Source organism: Acomys russatus, chromosome 23, assembly GCF_903995435.1.
Source record: "Acomys russatus chromosome 23, mAcoRus1.1, whole genome shotgun sequence".
NCBI classification, from domain to species: Eukaryota; Metazoa; Chordata; class Mammalia; order Rodentia; family Muridae; genus Acomys; species Acomys russatus.
Genome location: NC_067159.1, coordinates 54399005 through 54413688, shown reverse-complemented (window position 1 = coordinate 54413688; position 14684 = coordinate 54399005). Strand labels below are relative to the sequence as shown.

At 42.8% G+C, this 14684-nt stretch overlaps 1 protein-coding gene across 1 annotated transcript; it reads right to left on the bottom strand.

The window, feature by feature from the left end:
• Positions 1–427: 427 nt before the first annotated feature.
• Positions 428–13046, bottom strand: Asb17 (ankyrin repeat and SOCS box containing 17). Its single transcript, XM_051165515.1, has 3 exons — positions 12646–13046; positions 2769–3048; positions 428–634 (listed from the first exon to the last, which is right to left on the bottom strand). The coding sequence occupies exons 1-3, from the start codon at positions 13044–13046 to the stop codon at positions 428–430; spliced, it is 888 nt and encodes a 295-aa protein (XP_051021472.1).
• Positions 13047–14684: the final 1638 nt, after the last annotated feature.

The window sequence follows — 14684 nt, the reverse complement described above, 5'->3', positions numbered from 1 at the left end:
TTTAATCTAACGCATATAATTTATTCCTCACTGCATGGAAGGCAGTGGGTATAGTTGCATGGTAACTACAGGGTTGGACTTAGGACATAGAGAGAATGAAAATATAACTTCTTTAAAACACTTTAGGACTGACTTGTCTGAGTGAATATCTGTATACCACATGCATGCCTGATGCACACAGGGCTTGGAAGTAGGCTCAGATCCCTGGAACTGGGATGCAGTTCTGGATGTCCATGTGGGTGCTGGGACCTGGACTCAGGTCTTTTGTAACAGCAAGTAGTGCTCTTAACCACTGGGGAATCCCTCTAGCCCTGAAGACGCATCTCCTAACAGAGTGTCTGTGCAGCAGACTTGTGCGAAGTTAATAGTTTATTAACTTCTACATTGTGCAGTGCTATCATCCTAAAAAGCAGCATGCAGATGCATGTTAGCTTTCTAAATTCAGGAAGTTTTGAAGACGCGCAGGAATTAGAAGTGAAAATATTCCATTTGGGAGCATATTGTTGGCCAGCAGTTGACTCCTGATGGTGATTCTGCAAAGGTGGACAAGTTCACATGGCTCTTTGTATCTTGTTGGAGGGATGTAGTCCAACCAGTTTTGAATAATTGGACGCCTTCCTAAGCTCAGCTGTGTCTGGAGAAAAGAGAAATCTGTTATTTTTTAACTGGAATGGTCTGAAGGATTTGGCACTTTTATTTTTATTTTACTTAAATTTGTAAAGGAGATCCTGAATTTATGTCACCCTTATAACCTTTATCTAGCCTTTTACCTTATAGGCATATTATTCCAATTTTACTTCCCCAATGATAAAATAGTAGTATATGGAAGGGCACTAAGAAACATTTAAACTATGATCAGGGACATTATTTGTTTCGGATGGATCATATTACTATTGTGTCCTCTCTTTAAGAGTCACTGTCAGCACCGCCACATGCAAGAATGACCTGGAAAGCTGAAGAGCCCAGTGCTCGGGTCCTTGTTCAGAGAAAGTCTGAGTTGGAAACAGGTGATGTAAGTCATACATGCTCCCCAGTTGGGCCCAACCCATGAAGAGTTTGAAGGCCTCAGTGGTGGCATGCCCGAATAAAAGAAGTCTTCTTAAGGTCTTAGGAAGACATCTATTTAAAGATTCTGTTCCAGAGACTAAATGCTAAGGATATTGCTGCATTAAGAGAGATTTCCTTAGGGACTCACATAACGGTGGAAAGAGAGAACCACTTGTACAAAATTGTCCTGTGAGCACAGTGGAACCGCCACGGTGCACACAGACCACTAAAAAGAACTAAGGAAACAAACAAACCTTCACTGTCCAGGCCTCTTGGCACTTATCCAGCTATATTAGATATGCATATGTTCATTATTTACCCAATGATTGACTGAAGAATGTAATGTCTATTCAGCTGTGGTGTGTGCTTAGGATAAATACTAGATATGTAAAGTAGATAGAGTCTGTGCTTACAAGGGTGTGTAGAGACATCTGCACACACTTGGGTATGCGTACCATGTGAGGAGGGGATGGAAGGACTGGGGTCAGCAGCCTCTCACAGTGAGCCCGTTCTGCACCTTCTGAGATGCACGACTCCACTGTAGCTGTGGACGGTCACTGTTTGCAGTCCACGGATAAACTCTGCCTCTCAGGCAACTCTGATCAAGTCTGTCCTGGTCCTTTGCTATAGTTTTACTTGGGGGACTTTAGTCTAAAATTCACATGTTCTGCAATTACCAGACAGGGCAGTTCCTATGCAACAAAGATGTAAGACAAAATGAGGGCCTTAGAAACAGCTTAAGTGTGTTTTCTTTTAAAAATGGGATGCCAATTATAACCAGAACAATTTGTTTGCTATTCAACTGGCCCACACATTAGTATTGATTATCAAGGGATTTAAAAACCAGCCAGTTTATGCCTCTTATGAGTCTGTTTCTGATGTTACACTTACAAACATTAGAGAACTGTTGGTTCTTTGTTAAGGTGGCTGGTTAAGCTTATAGGACTGACTTCTCTTTGCACAGATTAACTTCTTACTGTTAATGGGCATGATACAACGTAATGCTGCAATTTGCTGTCCATTTTGAAGAATGAACATTCTCAATTTATGGTTGGTATATGGGTGACTTTCTTCTCTAACTTGGTCTAGTCCCAAAACCTTATTTAGGAGGTCTCTGTATTTCTGAGATATATATTCAGTTGAATAAATATTTTATGTCTTTATATTTCTATAATGCTTAAAATTGCTTTGGGATCTTGAATGGAAAAATCTATTTCTTGGTGTATGATTGTATTTGTGGGGAGAAATGGAGCTGTCATTTTGAAATATTCTGCTTGCAAAAAGAGCTGTTAAGATTTAACTTATTTTGTTCTTATAAGATAGAAATTTTAAGTTTGTTATTGAAGTATAACAATTTGCATATATTTAACACTAAAATAAAGTTTTAACTTGACTTTTGAAGTTCATAGTAACAAAATCAATATTTGACAGGATAATTTTAGCTAATTTGGATTTTTCTTCATTTTTAATTACTGAGCACATGCACAGCGATTAATTCGCCACTGGAAATAATGCATAAATTAAGAACATCTTCACTTTTGCAGTCACGATTATGTCCTACACTCACTGATATTGTATTGCACCCCCAAGAGCAACCCTCTGCGTATCCCCAGCAAAGAGCAATGCTGTTTACCTACCCCCCGAAAGAGCGTTGCTCTGTCTACCTCCCCCTGAAAGATCAGTGCTCTGTCTATCTCCGCCTAGGGCAATGCTCTGCTTACCTCTATCTCCCTGACTGAGATCGTAGAAAGCACTCTGGAACACAGCATTAAACATGTCTTGGCATCTTCTTGAATGTCAATCAACTCATGATCTACCATGATCCTCACTCTTGAGGGGTAGAGCAGTATTGTCAGAACAATGTTGATAGGGTTCTTCTCTCTCTCCAGGATTCCATACTGCAGGAGGATTTGTAAGATATTTGACTGTCTTGTCTGAGCCACATAGAGTAGAGGTGTGATGCCACTCAGTGGGCTGGGGCAGTACACAGGTGTGAAGGTTCTGCAAGCCAAAGGCAGATTAAGCTGTGTCATAAGTACTCTGTTTCAACTCTGTCTGAACTCAATTGGGAGTTCACATGTGAGCACCATGTAACTAACAAACATTTATGTGTAAGTGGGCATGTATCTATAACTGTTTACATGCAAGCACCGTGTAATGAATGTTTATGTGTAAACAGGTATGTATCTATAACATTGACTGTTCATGTCTGAGCACTGTGTAACTAACAAACATTTACATGTAATGTCTTAAGAGGAATTTGACCAAACTGAAGGAGGAAAGAAACCTCCCAGCAAGCGCTGAAGCCCCTCCACATGTGTGAGAACAGGTGCAGGCTTCCAGCACGTGCAGAGCTCTCCCTCTCAGGCACAGCATCTCTCCCTGTGCTGTCTCCCATACTGGTGGGTAGAAACCTCACCAAGATCTAGACATATAAAATGGAAATGAAAGGAAAACAGTTTTATATTATTTTTTTTAAAGATTTAAAAAAAATTTTTTACTTGTGTGTGTCCATGTCTCTGTGAACTTATGCCATGTGTGGATGCCTGAGGAAGCCAGGAGAGGGCATCAGATCCTCTGACACTGGAGTGACCAGAGGCCATGAGCTGCCTGACAAAGGGAGAGCAGGTGGTGCATTTAATTGCAGAGCCATCTCTCCAGAGCAGTTTATTTTATCAATAGAAGTATTGATTGTGTTGATAGCCTTTTGTTCTTGATCATATATTAAACATCAGTTTGAATGAAGAGTGGAGATTAGATGAAAAACAAGTATAAACACCCTACTTCTATTTTTTCATTTTAATAAAATAAATTAAATTTCCATTTAATAACATAGAAATGTAAGTTATGGTTAGACATATCTGAGGACATCAGGATAGAATTTTGTTTTCCTCTGTCAGGAGTAAAGTTTAAGCCCAGAGAGGAAGTTCAGCCAGTGGAGTGCTCGCCATGCACACATGAGGGCGTAAGTTCAGTCCTTAGAACTGATGTTTAAAAAAAAAATAGAGATCTGACAGAATGTGCTTGTAATCTCAGTGCTGGGGAGAAGATAGGGGGACAGAAGGATTTCTGGGGCTCAGCTCTTGGCCAGCTAGCTAGCCTGCTTAGTGAGCTGTGTGTTCAATGGAGACCTTGTCTCAGAGAAGTGGACATTCCTGTTTGCTTTCTGATGTACATGTGTGCACGTATGCGTGCACGCACACATGCACGCACGCACACTTCTTTTTTTTTAAGTTTTAGAATTTCTAGTTAGCCTGGGCTGCATTTTTTTTAAAGTAAGTGGAGCTGGACCAATGGCCCAGCAGTTAAAAGCACTTGCTGCTCTTTGAGAGGCCTGGATTTGTTGCCAGCACACATGTGGCAGACCACAGCTGTCGGTACATCAGTTCCAGGGGATCTAATGACCTCTTCTTCCTCCAGGTGTAGATGTGGTGTAAAGACAACCTGCAGGAAAAACACTCCTGTACATTTAAATCTGTATCCTGGAGTATCACATGGTGACTAGATGTCAGTATTTCAGCTCTTATGACTGAAATGAAATGGTGTGTAGCACTTGAAATGCTTTCACTTAATAGACTTTAATGTTCCCTGCTGAATTAGTTACTACTGTACATGTAGAAAAAAACACGATAGTCTCTAGCCAAAACAAATCCTTAATTTTGCCAACTAACATGACTTTTGAGATTAAGCAAAGAGGAATTTTATTAATAAAGTTTGCCTTTCAAATTATCTTGAATAACCTAATCAAACTGTACCAATGGTGTACAGAATATCAATATTGGTTTCAGACAACTATGCCGAGCAAGTAAAGTAGCCCTTTGGGACTGCACATCCTCCATGGGCTCATGCATTTGAGCATCTGCTCCTCAGATGCTGGAGGAATATGTCATGGGTGCACTTGAAACCTCCCTACTTCATGCTTGTAATTCAAGATGTGAGCTCGCAGCTTCCAGCTGCCATGCCTGCGGCTTGCTTATTGACTCTTAACCCTCTGGAACTGTCAGTCCAAATATACTGTCTTCTATAATTTGCCTTGGTTATGACTTGGAACAGCATCAGGAAAGTAACTAATAGAGACCAATGAAATGGCCCACTGGGGAAAGGCACCAAGCCTGGAGTCCTGAGTCTGATCCCTGAAACCCAAGGTGTGGAAGGAGAAAACCTACTCCCACAAGCTGCCTCTGACCTCCACACCTATACCGTGCATACGTGCACCCTGCACACACGCAGGTACACAAAGCTTTAGCAGATGCCAGTATAGGATGGGATGGCGCCAGCATGGAATGATGGGCTAAGTGACTGGGCCCCTGCAGCTCAGCACTTCAGCCTAAGCAGCTGTGTGACAGGGTCAGCGGCTCTGACTCGTAGCTTATCATTTGCGTCTGGCTTCCCCTTCCTTCATCAAGTGGTTCGTGTGATGGTCGTGTGTCTCCAGTGCACTGAAGAGAAGAGTAATGATGAAGGATGCAATTCTTGACTTTCAAGTACACCACACAGGAACTGTAGCACAGGATGGCCACTGAGGAAGGAGGTGGCTGTCCCTGGGATAGTCATGTCCTGTCAGATACTTAAGAACTAAGGCTTGGAAGATTGTTGTTGCTTTTCCAATGGAAATCATGGAGTGTTTAGGTACAGCATATGCTGGCATTGGAGTATTGTTGTGCTAGACACTAAAGGATGCAAACATCCCTAGTAAATGTGGATTTTGGGGTCCCAGAGCCCCCTTCTCCCTTACTGGACCCCTAGTCAAGAACTCCAGAAAGTACAGTTGGAAAATCACCAGCCTAATTTGACTCTAAAGCTCCGCAGATCTCTGAAATGCCAGAGCTTTGCCAGTTAAAGGGTCAGTATGCTGTAGTTTTATGTACTGTTTAAACATCAGGATGTGGCCCTGTCTTCATTCGGCTAGTGTGTGTGTGTGTGTGTGTGTGTGTGTGTGTGTGTGTGTGTGTGTGTGTGTGTGTGTGTACGTGCATGTGTGCACGTGCATATGTGCGTGTGTCTGTTGCAGAGAAATTATAGTTTAGAACATGGCTGCTCTGGAAAGAGATCACATCCAAAGACCTTCTAGATCTGTGTGATCCGGCTGGAATACAAACATGGAATACAAATCCAGGAGACAGAGACAAACAGATCCAAGTTCAACGCCAGCCTAGTATAGAGCAAGTATCAGGTAAAGAAAAGCTTAGGTCCAGGTGTGGTGGTACACCCCTTTAATCCCAAACAATGAAGATAAAGTTATTTTGTAGAAGGAAGCACTGATGTTTGAAATAGATGTCTAATTGAGTGTCAGAAAAAGTGGCGAATCAGAGAAAGATTTGACAGAATAGGATACACTCAACTCTCAGAAGAACAAGGGCAAGGGAAGCTACTTAAGGGAGCAGCACAGAGAAGGAAGAGATGAGGCAGCTTTACTGGAAGAGTTTTACAGAGAGAGACTGAATGAGAGAACAAGGTAGACACAGGTGAAGACAGAACAAGCCAGAGAATGAGAAGGAGCCAGAATTGATGGAGTTAGTTTGAGGCCAAGCAGAGTAATTCATTGGCTGAGAGAGAAGCCAGATTGAATAAGTCAGCTGGGAGAGGAGTTTGAGCCAGAACAGCTGAATTGAACCAGCTAGCCCAGAGTTCAATAAGACAAGAAAGGGTGAACTTATTAAGCAGTAAGTCTCAGAGGCTGAAAACATTCTAGGCCCAGGTTAGACTGTACAGAGGCTAGAAGCTTCCAGAACTAGGCCTAGGTTAGCAGATCTAACCATGAGGCAGTAAGCATTTGAGACAACAACTGAAACAGGTGGATAAAAATTCATTTATAGATAGATAGATATAGATTCACCTCTGATCCTCTTTCTCTCCTGAAATCAGTATTTTCCTGGAAATCTCAACTTTTTCACAAGTATTTCCAATATATACCAAAGAATGGACTCCAGCTACTTTGTCTTTTCATTTTTCTTTCTTTTTCTTTTTCTTTTCTTTTCTTCTTTTTTTTTCTTTTTTTTTTTTTTTTGTATTATTTTGTATTGCTACTTTGATTCCAGGATCACTCTTTTCATCTTTGCCTTTTGTGTGTTCTCTCCTCCCATTTCAATCCTGAGATAAGTACTGCTCATCTTAGGAGAGTCTTATGACGAGCTCCTTGGTCACCCTGAACCTTCTCGTGAGGTCCTTTGTACCTTCAACTCTTATGCTTTTATCATTTTATTTTTATAAACTTGCTTAGCATTTTTTTCATTTTTTCTCTTCAAAATAAAATGGTTGATCATAGTGCTCTCTCTAAATTTCAGCTCCAATAGGAAAATGTTTTCTATTCTCCCTCCCTCCTTGTCTGTCTGTCTGCCTGCCTGCCTGCCTCCCTCCCTCCCCCCCCCTCTCTCCTCTCTCTCTCTCTCTCTCTCTCTCTCTCTCTCTCTCTCTCTCTCTCTCTCTCTCTCTCTCTCTCAGATGGCAGCTTGCAGGTGTCAGCTCTTTGTTTGCATCGTTGCATCATGTGGGCTCCAGGGTGAGACTCAGGGTGTCAGGCATGGTAGCCGCTGCCTCTGCCAGTGGTGACCTCCCTAGTCCAAAACCACAAAATTGTTCACTCACAAGCCTATCCATGAGAGCCTAGAACAATACTGAATCTGTAAAGGTCAATCAAATGCTTTTTATTGGATTTTTATTTCAATCCTAATAAAATGTGTGGTGCTTTATACTCATTTAAACCTTTACAGGGCAATGCAGTTCTCTTAGCTTGTTAGTTCCTAAGAAGGCTTTGACTGGGCCTCCTAAGTCAGGAAACCAGAGGGCGACGCAAGTGGTCACTGCTGAGATTTAGTAGATTCAGATATTACATTAACCCTAGGAGATATTGAAGGAATATTGAAATCATTGAAGATATGACTAAAACACAACTAGGTTTAAAATGAGATTTAAACACCTAATCTGTATCCACATAATGTGTGATTAATCCTTGGTTTTAAAGAATATGGAACTGTAAACCACAATTTACTTAATCTGTCCTGACAGTTGATTATAACAGTGTGGATGGAGTGAGGCAAGCAAGCTGAGCACTGGTTCTTAACCGTGAGGTTAATGACTGAGCCCTCTGTGTCTGAAGGCTTGTCACACATGCTTGTGAAGCGAGGCATGCTTCTGGACACACAGAGAGGATGGCTTCGCTGTGTGGACACACAGGGAGGATGGCTTCGCTCTGTGGACACACACAGTTCTAATTCCCCGCGTTCTTCTCTGGCTGACAACCTGAATACACATTTCTTTTTTCATAACAATGTGATCTCTGGTGTTAACACTTTCCTGAGGCTTTGGTTTCCTGGTCAGACCAGTCCCCGCCTTCTCTCCAGCGTTCAGTTGTTCCTCAGCCCTTGGTGTCTAATGAGGTGTGCAGGCCACATTAGCCAATTTTGATTTATTTCAATTTTATTTATTTTTATTTCATCTATAATTATATTTGCAACTACTCTTCATTTATTTCAACAAATACTGAATATGCACTAAGAACAGCCACTGTTTTAGGTACTTATATTGGTGAGCAAAGTAAAGCCCTTGCTATCTTTCTTAACATTAAGTCAAGATCAGCATAGCATATAGTATAACATCCAAAGGTCACAAATCATGCAGAAAAGATAAAGCCGCACAGGAGGAGCAGTCCAGGCATGGCAGGAGATGCAGGAGTGCCAGGACAGGGTGTGATGAAAGGTTACATCTGCACAATGACTAGGAGACACGCTCACTTAGGCGTGTCACTGTGTAAATGCCTGCAATGCTGGATGTGGCCTGGGGAGGTGGGGAGCCACGTCGGGAAGTGTGGCATGGTGCGTGGGAGGAAGTCTTTTGGCTCCAAATGGAGAATGGGTTGTAGGAGCAGCACGGCCTGCCCTGTGTTGGCTGCACAACAGAAGGAAAGATGACAGTCAGCTTAGGACAGGGCAATACTGCAGGCAGTAGTCTGCCGATGCTTGCAGGTAGACAGAACCAACAGATGCCGTGACAGACTAGATGTAGAAATAAAGACACCAAAGGTGGCACTATACGTCTAGCCACTTGCTGCACCTCTCTCTCTAAATACTTCGTGGGCAGCCCAAACTGTTATGTCGAAAACCAAATTTAGTAGGTGTGTTGTCATAGTTGGTAGGTTTATATCAGAGCCATTGGGGCAATCTAAATAATAGCCCATCAGTGTGATGCAGGAGAGTTCTAGAGTTTGATAGTATAACTGCCTCGTAAATACATGAGATGGAGATGGAGATCATTAAGTGAAATAAGCCACACCCTAAAAGCCAAATGCCATGTTTTCTCCCCTTTTGGAATCTAGACTCAAATATACATACATACATACATACATGTGTGCACATATATTTTTGAACAGTAACGGGAGGAAGACAAAATATTACATGCTTTTTTCATAAAGAATTTAGATTTAATCCTATATGTACATACACACATAACAATAACAATGTGGCGTGAATGCAGAAGGGGCACTACTAGGAGATATGATAGGAGAAGGCGCAGGAGGTAGCTGGGGAGGGGATGAGTATAGATAAGGCATAGTGACACCAATTCATGAACGTGTCATGGTGAGACCATCAGCTTGTATACTAGCTTTTAAAAGTCGACACATTAGCAGGGAGCATGCCTGTAATACCAGCACTCCAGGAGGCAGAGGCAGATAGATCTCTGTGGGTTTGAGGCCAACCTGTTCTACAAAGTGAGTCCAGGGCAGCCAGGGCTACACCCTGTCCCCAAAAAACAAAAACAAAAATTGATACATGCTGTTGTCATGGTATTCTGTTTTGTTCCATTTGGCAGTTTTAGATAGTAGCAGCAGGAGAGGTCAAGGTTGGTATAAAGATCTGGACGTCACAGGCATGCAAGTTCAAGTCACGGGATCAGGTAAATATCTGAGAAAAAGTATACAGCCCCATGGGCAAGATATGGGAATGGTCCTATCAGCCTCGATCTGTTTCACTTTCCATTAAAAACTCTCCTGACTTGCCCATGCTTATCTCTTCATTTCCTTTATTTTATCACACTTTTTTAATTATTCATGTTACATCTCAATTGTTAGCCCTTCCCCTGTTTCCTCCCATTCTTCCCTCCCTCCCATTTCTCCCCTTCTCCCCTCCCCTATGTCTGTGACTGAGGGAGACCTCCTCCCCCTATATATGCTCTCAGAATATCAAGTCTCTTCTTGGTAACTAGCTATCCTTCCTCTGAGTGCCACCAGGTCTCCCCATACAGGGGACATGGTCAGAAAAGGGGCACCAGAGTTCGTGTGAGAGTCAGATCTCACTCTCCACTCAACGGTGGAGAATATCATGTTCGTCGGCTAGGTCTTGGTAGGGGTTCGAAGCTTACTGCCTATATTCTCCTTGGTTGGTGCCTTAGTTTGAGGAGGACCCCAGGATCCAGATCTGCCTGTCATAAAGTTCTTCTTGTAGGTTTCCAGGACCCTGTGGGTCCTATTATTTCCTCTTTCTTCCATGCTACTGTTGCCTAAAGTCTCAATCGGATATCCTCTCCTCTGACCCACTTTCTTGGTAAGTAAAGATTTTCATGGTACGTATCCCTTGGACTAGTGTTTTGATATAAGTGAGTATATACAGTTTGTCTCTTTTTGCTTCTGAGTAAACTCACTCATGATAATTTCTAGATCAATCAATTTGTCCACAAATTTCGGGAATTCCTCGTTTTTAATAGCTGAGTAGTATTCCATCGTGTAAATATACCACAGTTTCTTAGTCCATTCTTCTACTGAGGGACACTTAGGCTGTTTCCATGTTCTGGCTATTATGTATAGAGCAGCTGTGAACATGGTTGAGCATATGTCCCTGTTATGTAGTAGGGCATTTTCTGGGTATATTCCAAGGAGTGGGATGGCTGGATCTTGAGGAAGCCCTATTCCCATTTTTCTGAGAAAGCGCCAGATAGCTTTCCAAAGTGGTTGTACTAGTTTGCATTCCCACCAGCAATGAAGGAGTGTTCCTCTCTCTCCACATCCTCGCCAACATGTGGTGTCATTTGAGTTTTTGATCTTAGCCATTCTTATGGGTGTAAGATGGAATCTCAGTGTCGTTTTGATTTGCATTTCCCTTATTTGTCACCATGGACAAAACTCAAGTCCAAGTGTATTAAAGACCTCAACTTAAAACCAGAGACATTAATTCAATTAGAGGAAAAAGTGGGGGAAGAGCCTGGGACACATAGGCACAGGAAACAACTTCCTGAACAGAACACCAACAGCCCAGGTCTTAATGTCAACAATTAATAAATGGGACCTCATGAGGCTGAGAAGCTTCTGTAAGGCAGGAGACACTGTCAAGAGAACAAAACGACAGCCTACAGAATGGGAAAAGATCTTCACCAACCCTTCATCTGACAAAGGTTTAATATCCAAAATATATAAAGAACTCAAGAAATTAAACACCACAAAACCAAACAACCCAATTGTGAAATGGGGCTTGGAACTTAACAGAGAATTCTCAACAGAGGAATATCAAATGGCCAAGAAACACTTAAAGAAATGCTCGTCCTCATTAGTTATCACACTTTTTTTTATCCACTGGCCTGGCCAAGGATTCCATTGGGCTTTAGGCATAGTTAGTAGAAAGTGTAACTACATTAAGCCAACATATAACACAAATGTCCTATTTAGGCCAGCCGTGGTGGCGCACGCCTTTAATCCCAGCACTCGGGAAGCAGAGGCTGGTGGATCACTGTGAGTTCGAGCCCAGCCTGGTCTACAAAGCGAGTCTAGGACAGCCAGGGCTACACAGAGAAACACCGTCTCAGACAAAAACAAAACAAAAGCCCAATTTACTATTTCTAGACCCCAGCTATCCATTCATGTGCTGGAGTGAGGCTCAGGAACACAGTCCTATGGGCTCTCAGGAGCCAAGTGGTGCAGGCACAAAGATGGCTACTCCAGGCAGACCCCACCCTGCCTAGTCTCTGATCTGGGTCTCAGGTTTCGCTGAACACCTGCTCCTGTCTCTGTGCACACAGAACATGATGGAGAAATGGTAGGCTGACAAAGGTGCAGTGCACAACTGTTCTAATTGCACTAACCCAAAGCCAGAGAGTTCATTGACATTAGATCAAGCTCTGGAGCTAAAAGAAAGTCACCTGGAACTTTTACTTCCCTGAACTTTTCAGAAAGATGGACAGGTTCGGGCTGTAAAAACTTTGCCTGTGAGGAGTATGGTTTTCATTTAGCTCAGTTGTGGAAGACTCAAAATCAAATGTATTAATACCTGACACAGACCTACTGGGCTCTGTGTTGACTGGGTATGTTCTGAGTTGTTCTCGGGGGAATAAAAATTATGTGCACGCTGTATGCAATCTCAATAGCACCAGAAGAAGTGGCCACAATATGTCATAAGCCAAGGTCTGTTTCTTTTATAAAGGATTTTTAATACATCTGCTAGCATCCTCTTGTCTGAGTATAACCACTATGGCTTGATAGTACATACTATTATCAAGGTAAAACCAGGGTCTATAACAAAGCAGGTGACACGTCCCCACCAAAAGCTGATCTCAGAAAACGATACAGCGCGCTGTGCTCTCTCCAGATACACTCTGTGGACGCAGCGCGGGCATTACCTCCATATCAGCGCCAGGCTGCAGCTGCGGTCTGGGACATAGTCCTTCGTCTTCCTGAGAAGCAGTTCCACAAAATCAGGATTACCTTTTCTGGCAAAAACCCAGTACAGAATGGTATTCACGCATATTTCAGTAAATTCGAGGTTGAAATTGAGTTCAAAACGGTGTCCTGACTTTTCCACAAATGCAATGTAGTCAGTGAGGAGTATGTCAAAGCCATCCAAGTCAACATACCTCAGAATTTTTGCGAGTGTTCTGTAGATCCTGGGTTCATAGCAGTGGTAGCCCCACTGGCCCAGAAACTGCAAAGAGGGCCTCTTAACTATCTTGTCAACGAGATTGCAGAATATATTGCCTCTTGGAAAAGAAGTCTTACGGCATAATTTAGAAGGGTTATTCATTGCTTCTTAAGGGTAGAAAGAAAGCCACGGGCAGCCATACTGTGATTCTTCAATCACATATTCGGATGTAGTGGTAGGCTCTGCCCCACACGCAGACACCCTTCAGACCAAGCAGAAGAAAGGCAGCCCTGGGTGACATCACAATGCTTGCAAAACTGTCATCAGCCCGGGTCAGAAAGTTGAGGCAGTTGTGTAGTTGGTGACATCAGAGACACCTAGGCCGGATGGTGGTGGTGCATGCCTTTAATCCCAGCATTTGGGAGGCAAAGGCAGGCGGATCTCCATGAGTTCAAGGCCACCCTGGTCTACAAAGTGAGTCCAGGACAGCCAAGGCTACACAGAGAAACCCTGTCTCAAAAAAACAAAACAAGACATCAGAGACACCTGAAGGACACAGCAGTGTGCGAGAGAGCGAAGGGGGAATAAGTTTAACTTCCTAAGAATTCTGCTCAGTCTGTGGTGTGTGTCTCTGAGGTGTGAGAAGCACCTGGTATACATCACACTACATAATGATATTAACTAGTGCTGTGAACCTTAAGTAGCTCTGTGATGATCTGATAGAATCTTTCAGGCCGCAACATCGACTTGGGGCTGCTCTCCCAGAGGCCCCAGGTTCAGGCCCCAGCACACACAGCAGGTGACTAATAACCACCTGTAACTCCAGTTCCAAGAGACCCAAGACCCACATCTGCACATACCCTTCTACATATACAGATAAATAAAAATATAAATATTTTTATTTTTTAATTTAACTTTTTATTTATGTTTTGATTTTTCGAGACAGGGTTTCTCTGTGTAGCCTTGGCTGTCCTGGGCTCGCTTTGTAGATTGGGCTGGCCTCGAACTCAGAGATCTACCTGCCTCTGCCTCCCGATTGCTGGGATTAAAGGCGTGCGCCACCATTGCCTGGCTAACAGATATTTTTAAAAACAAAAAATATCTCAAAATACATGACAAAGTGACTTTTTTAAAGCTCAATTTTTTTTTTATTCCTGTTTATGAGTTGACAAACCTTGGGAAGCACTCAACTGGAGCTCCCTTAAAACTTAAGTTTCCAAAGAACCAAAGACAAGCTGGTCAGCCTTGTCCCTCTTCGTAGTATCAGCTCGCATTTGTAACAGGGTTTCTGAACTTAACTGAAACTCAATTTTAAAAAACTGATTTATTGGCCAGGTGGTGGTGGCGCACGCCTTTCAGCCCAGAACTTGGGAGAGAGAGGCAGGCGGATCTCTGTGAGTTCAAGGCCAGCCTGGTCTACAAAAGCGAGTCCAGGACAATCAAGGCTACACAGAGAAACTCTCCAAACAACAAACAAAACAAACAAACAAAACACTATTTACCTTGTGTTTTTCCTACATGTGTCTGTGTACTACATGTCTGCCTGGTGCCCTTGGAGGCCAGAAGGAGGATAAGATCCCCTGGGACTAGAATTAGATGGTTGTGAGTCACCGTGTGGTTTTGGGAATGGAGATCACGTCTTCTGGAACAGCAGCCAGTATTCTTACACAGAGAGTCATCTCTGCAGCCTCTTATCTCAAAATGTTACAACTGAGTTTCCTTGATGTCCCATCTAACCTCCAGGCTGGTCATTTACGGAGAGGAAGGCAGACCATAGAGTTTATAGCATTAACATTATAT

Coding starts and splice junctions, on each gene's coding strand:
- Asb17 (XM_051165515.1), bottom strand. CDS start 13,046: ATGAATAACCCTTCTAAATTATGCCGTAAGACTTCTTTTCCAAGAGGC. Junction 3,049..12,645: donor AGCCTGGCGCTGATATGGAG/GTAATGCCCGCG, acceptor TTTGGCTTGCAG/AACCTTCACACCTGTGTACT. Junction 635..2,768: donor TCTCAGTCAGGGAGATAGAG/GTAAGCAGAGCA, acceptor TCTTTTCTCCAG/ACACAGCTGAGCTTAGGAAG.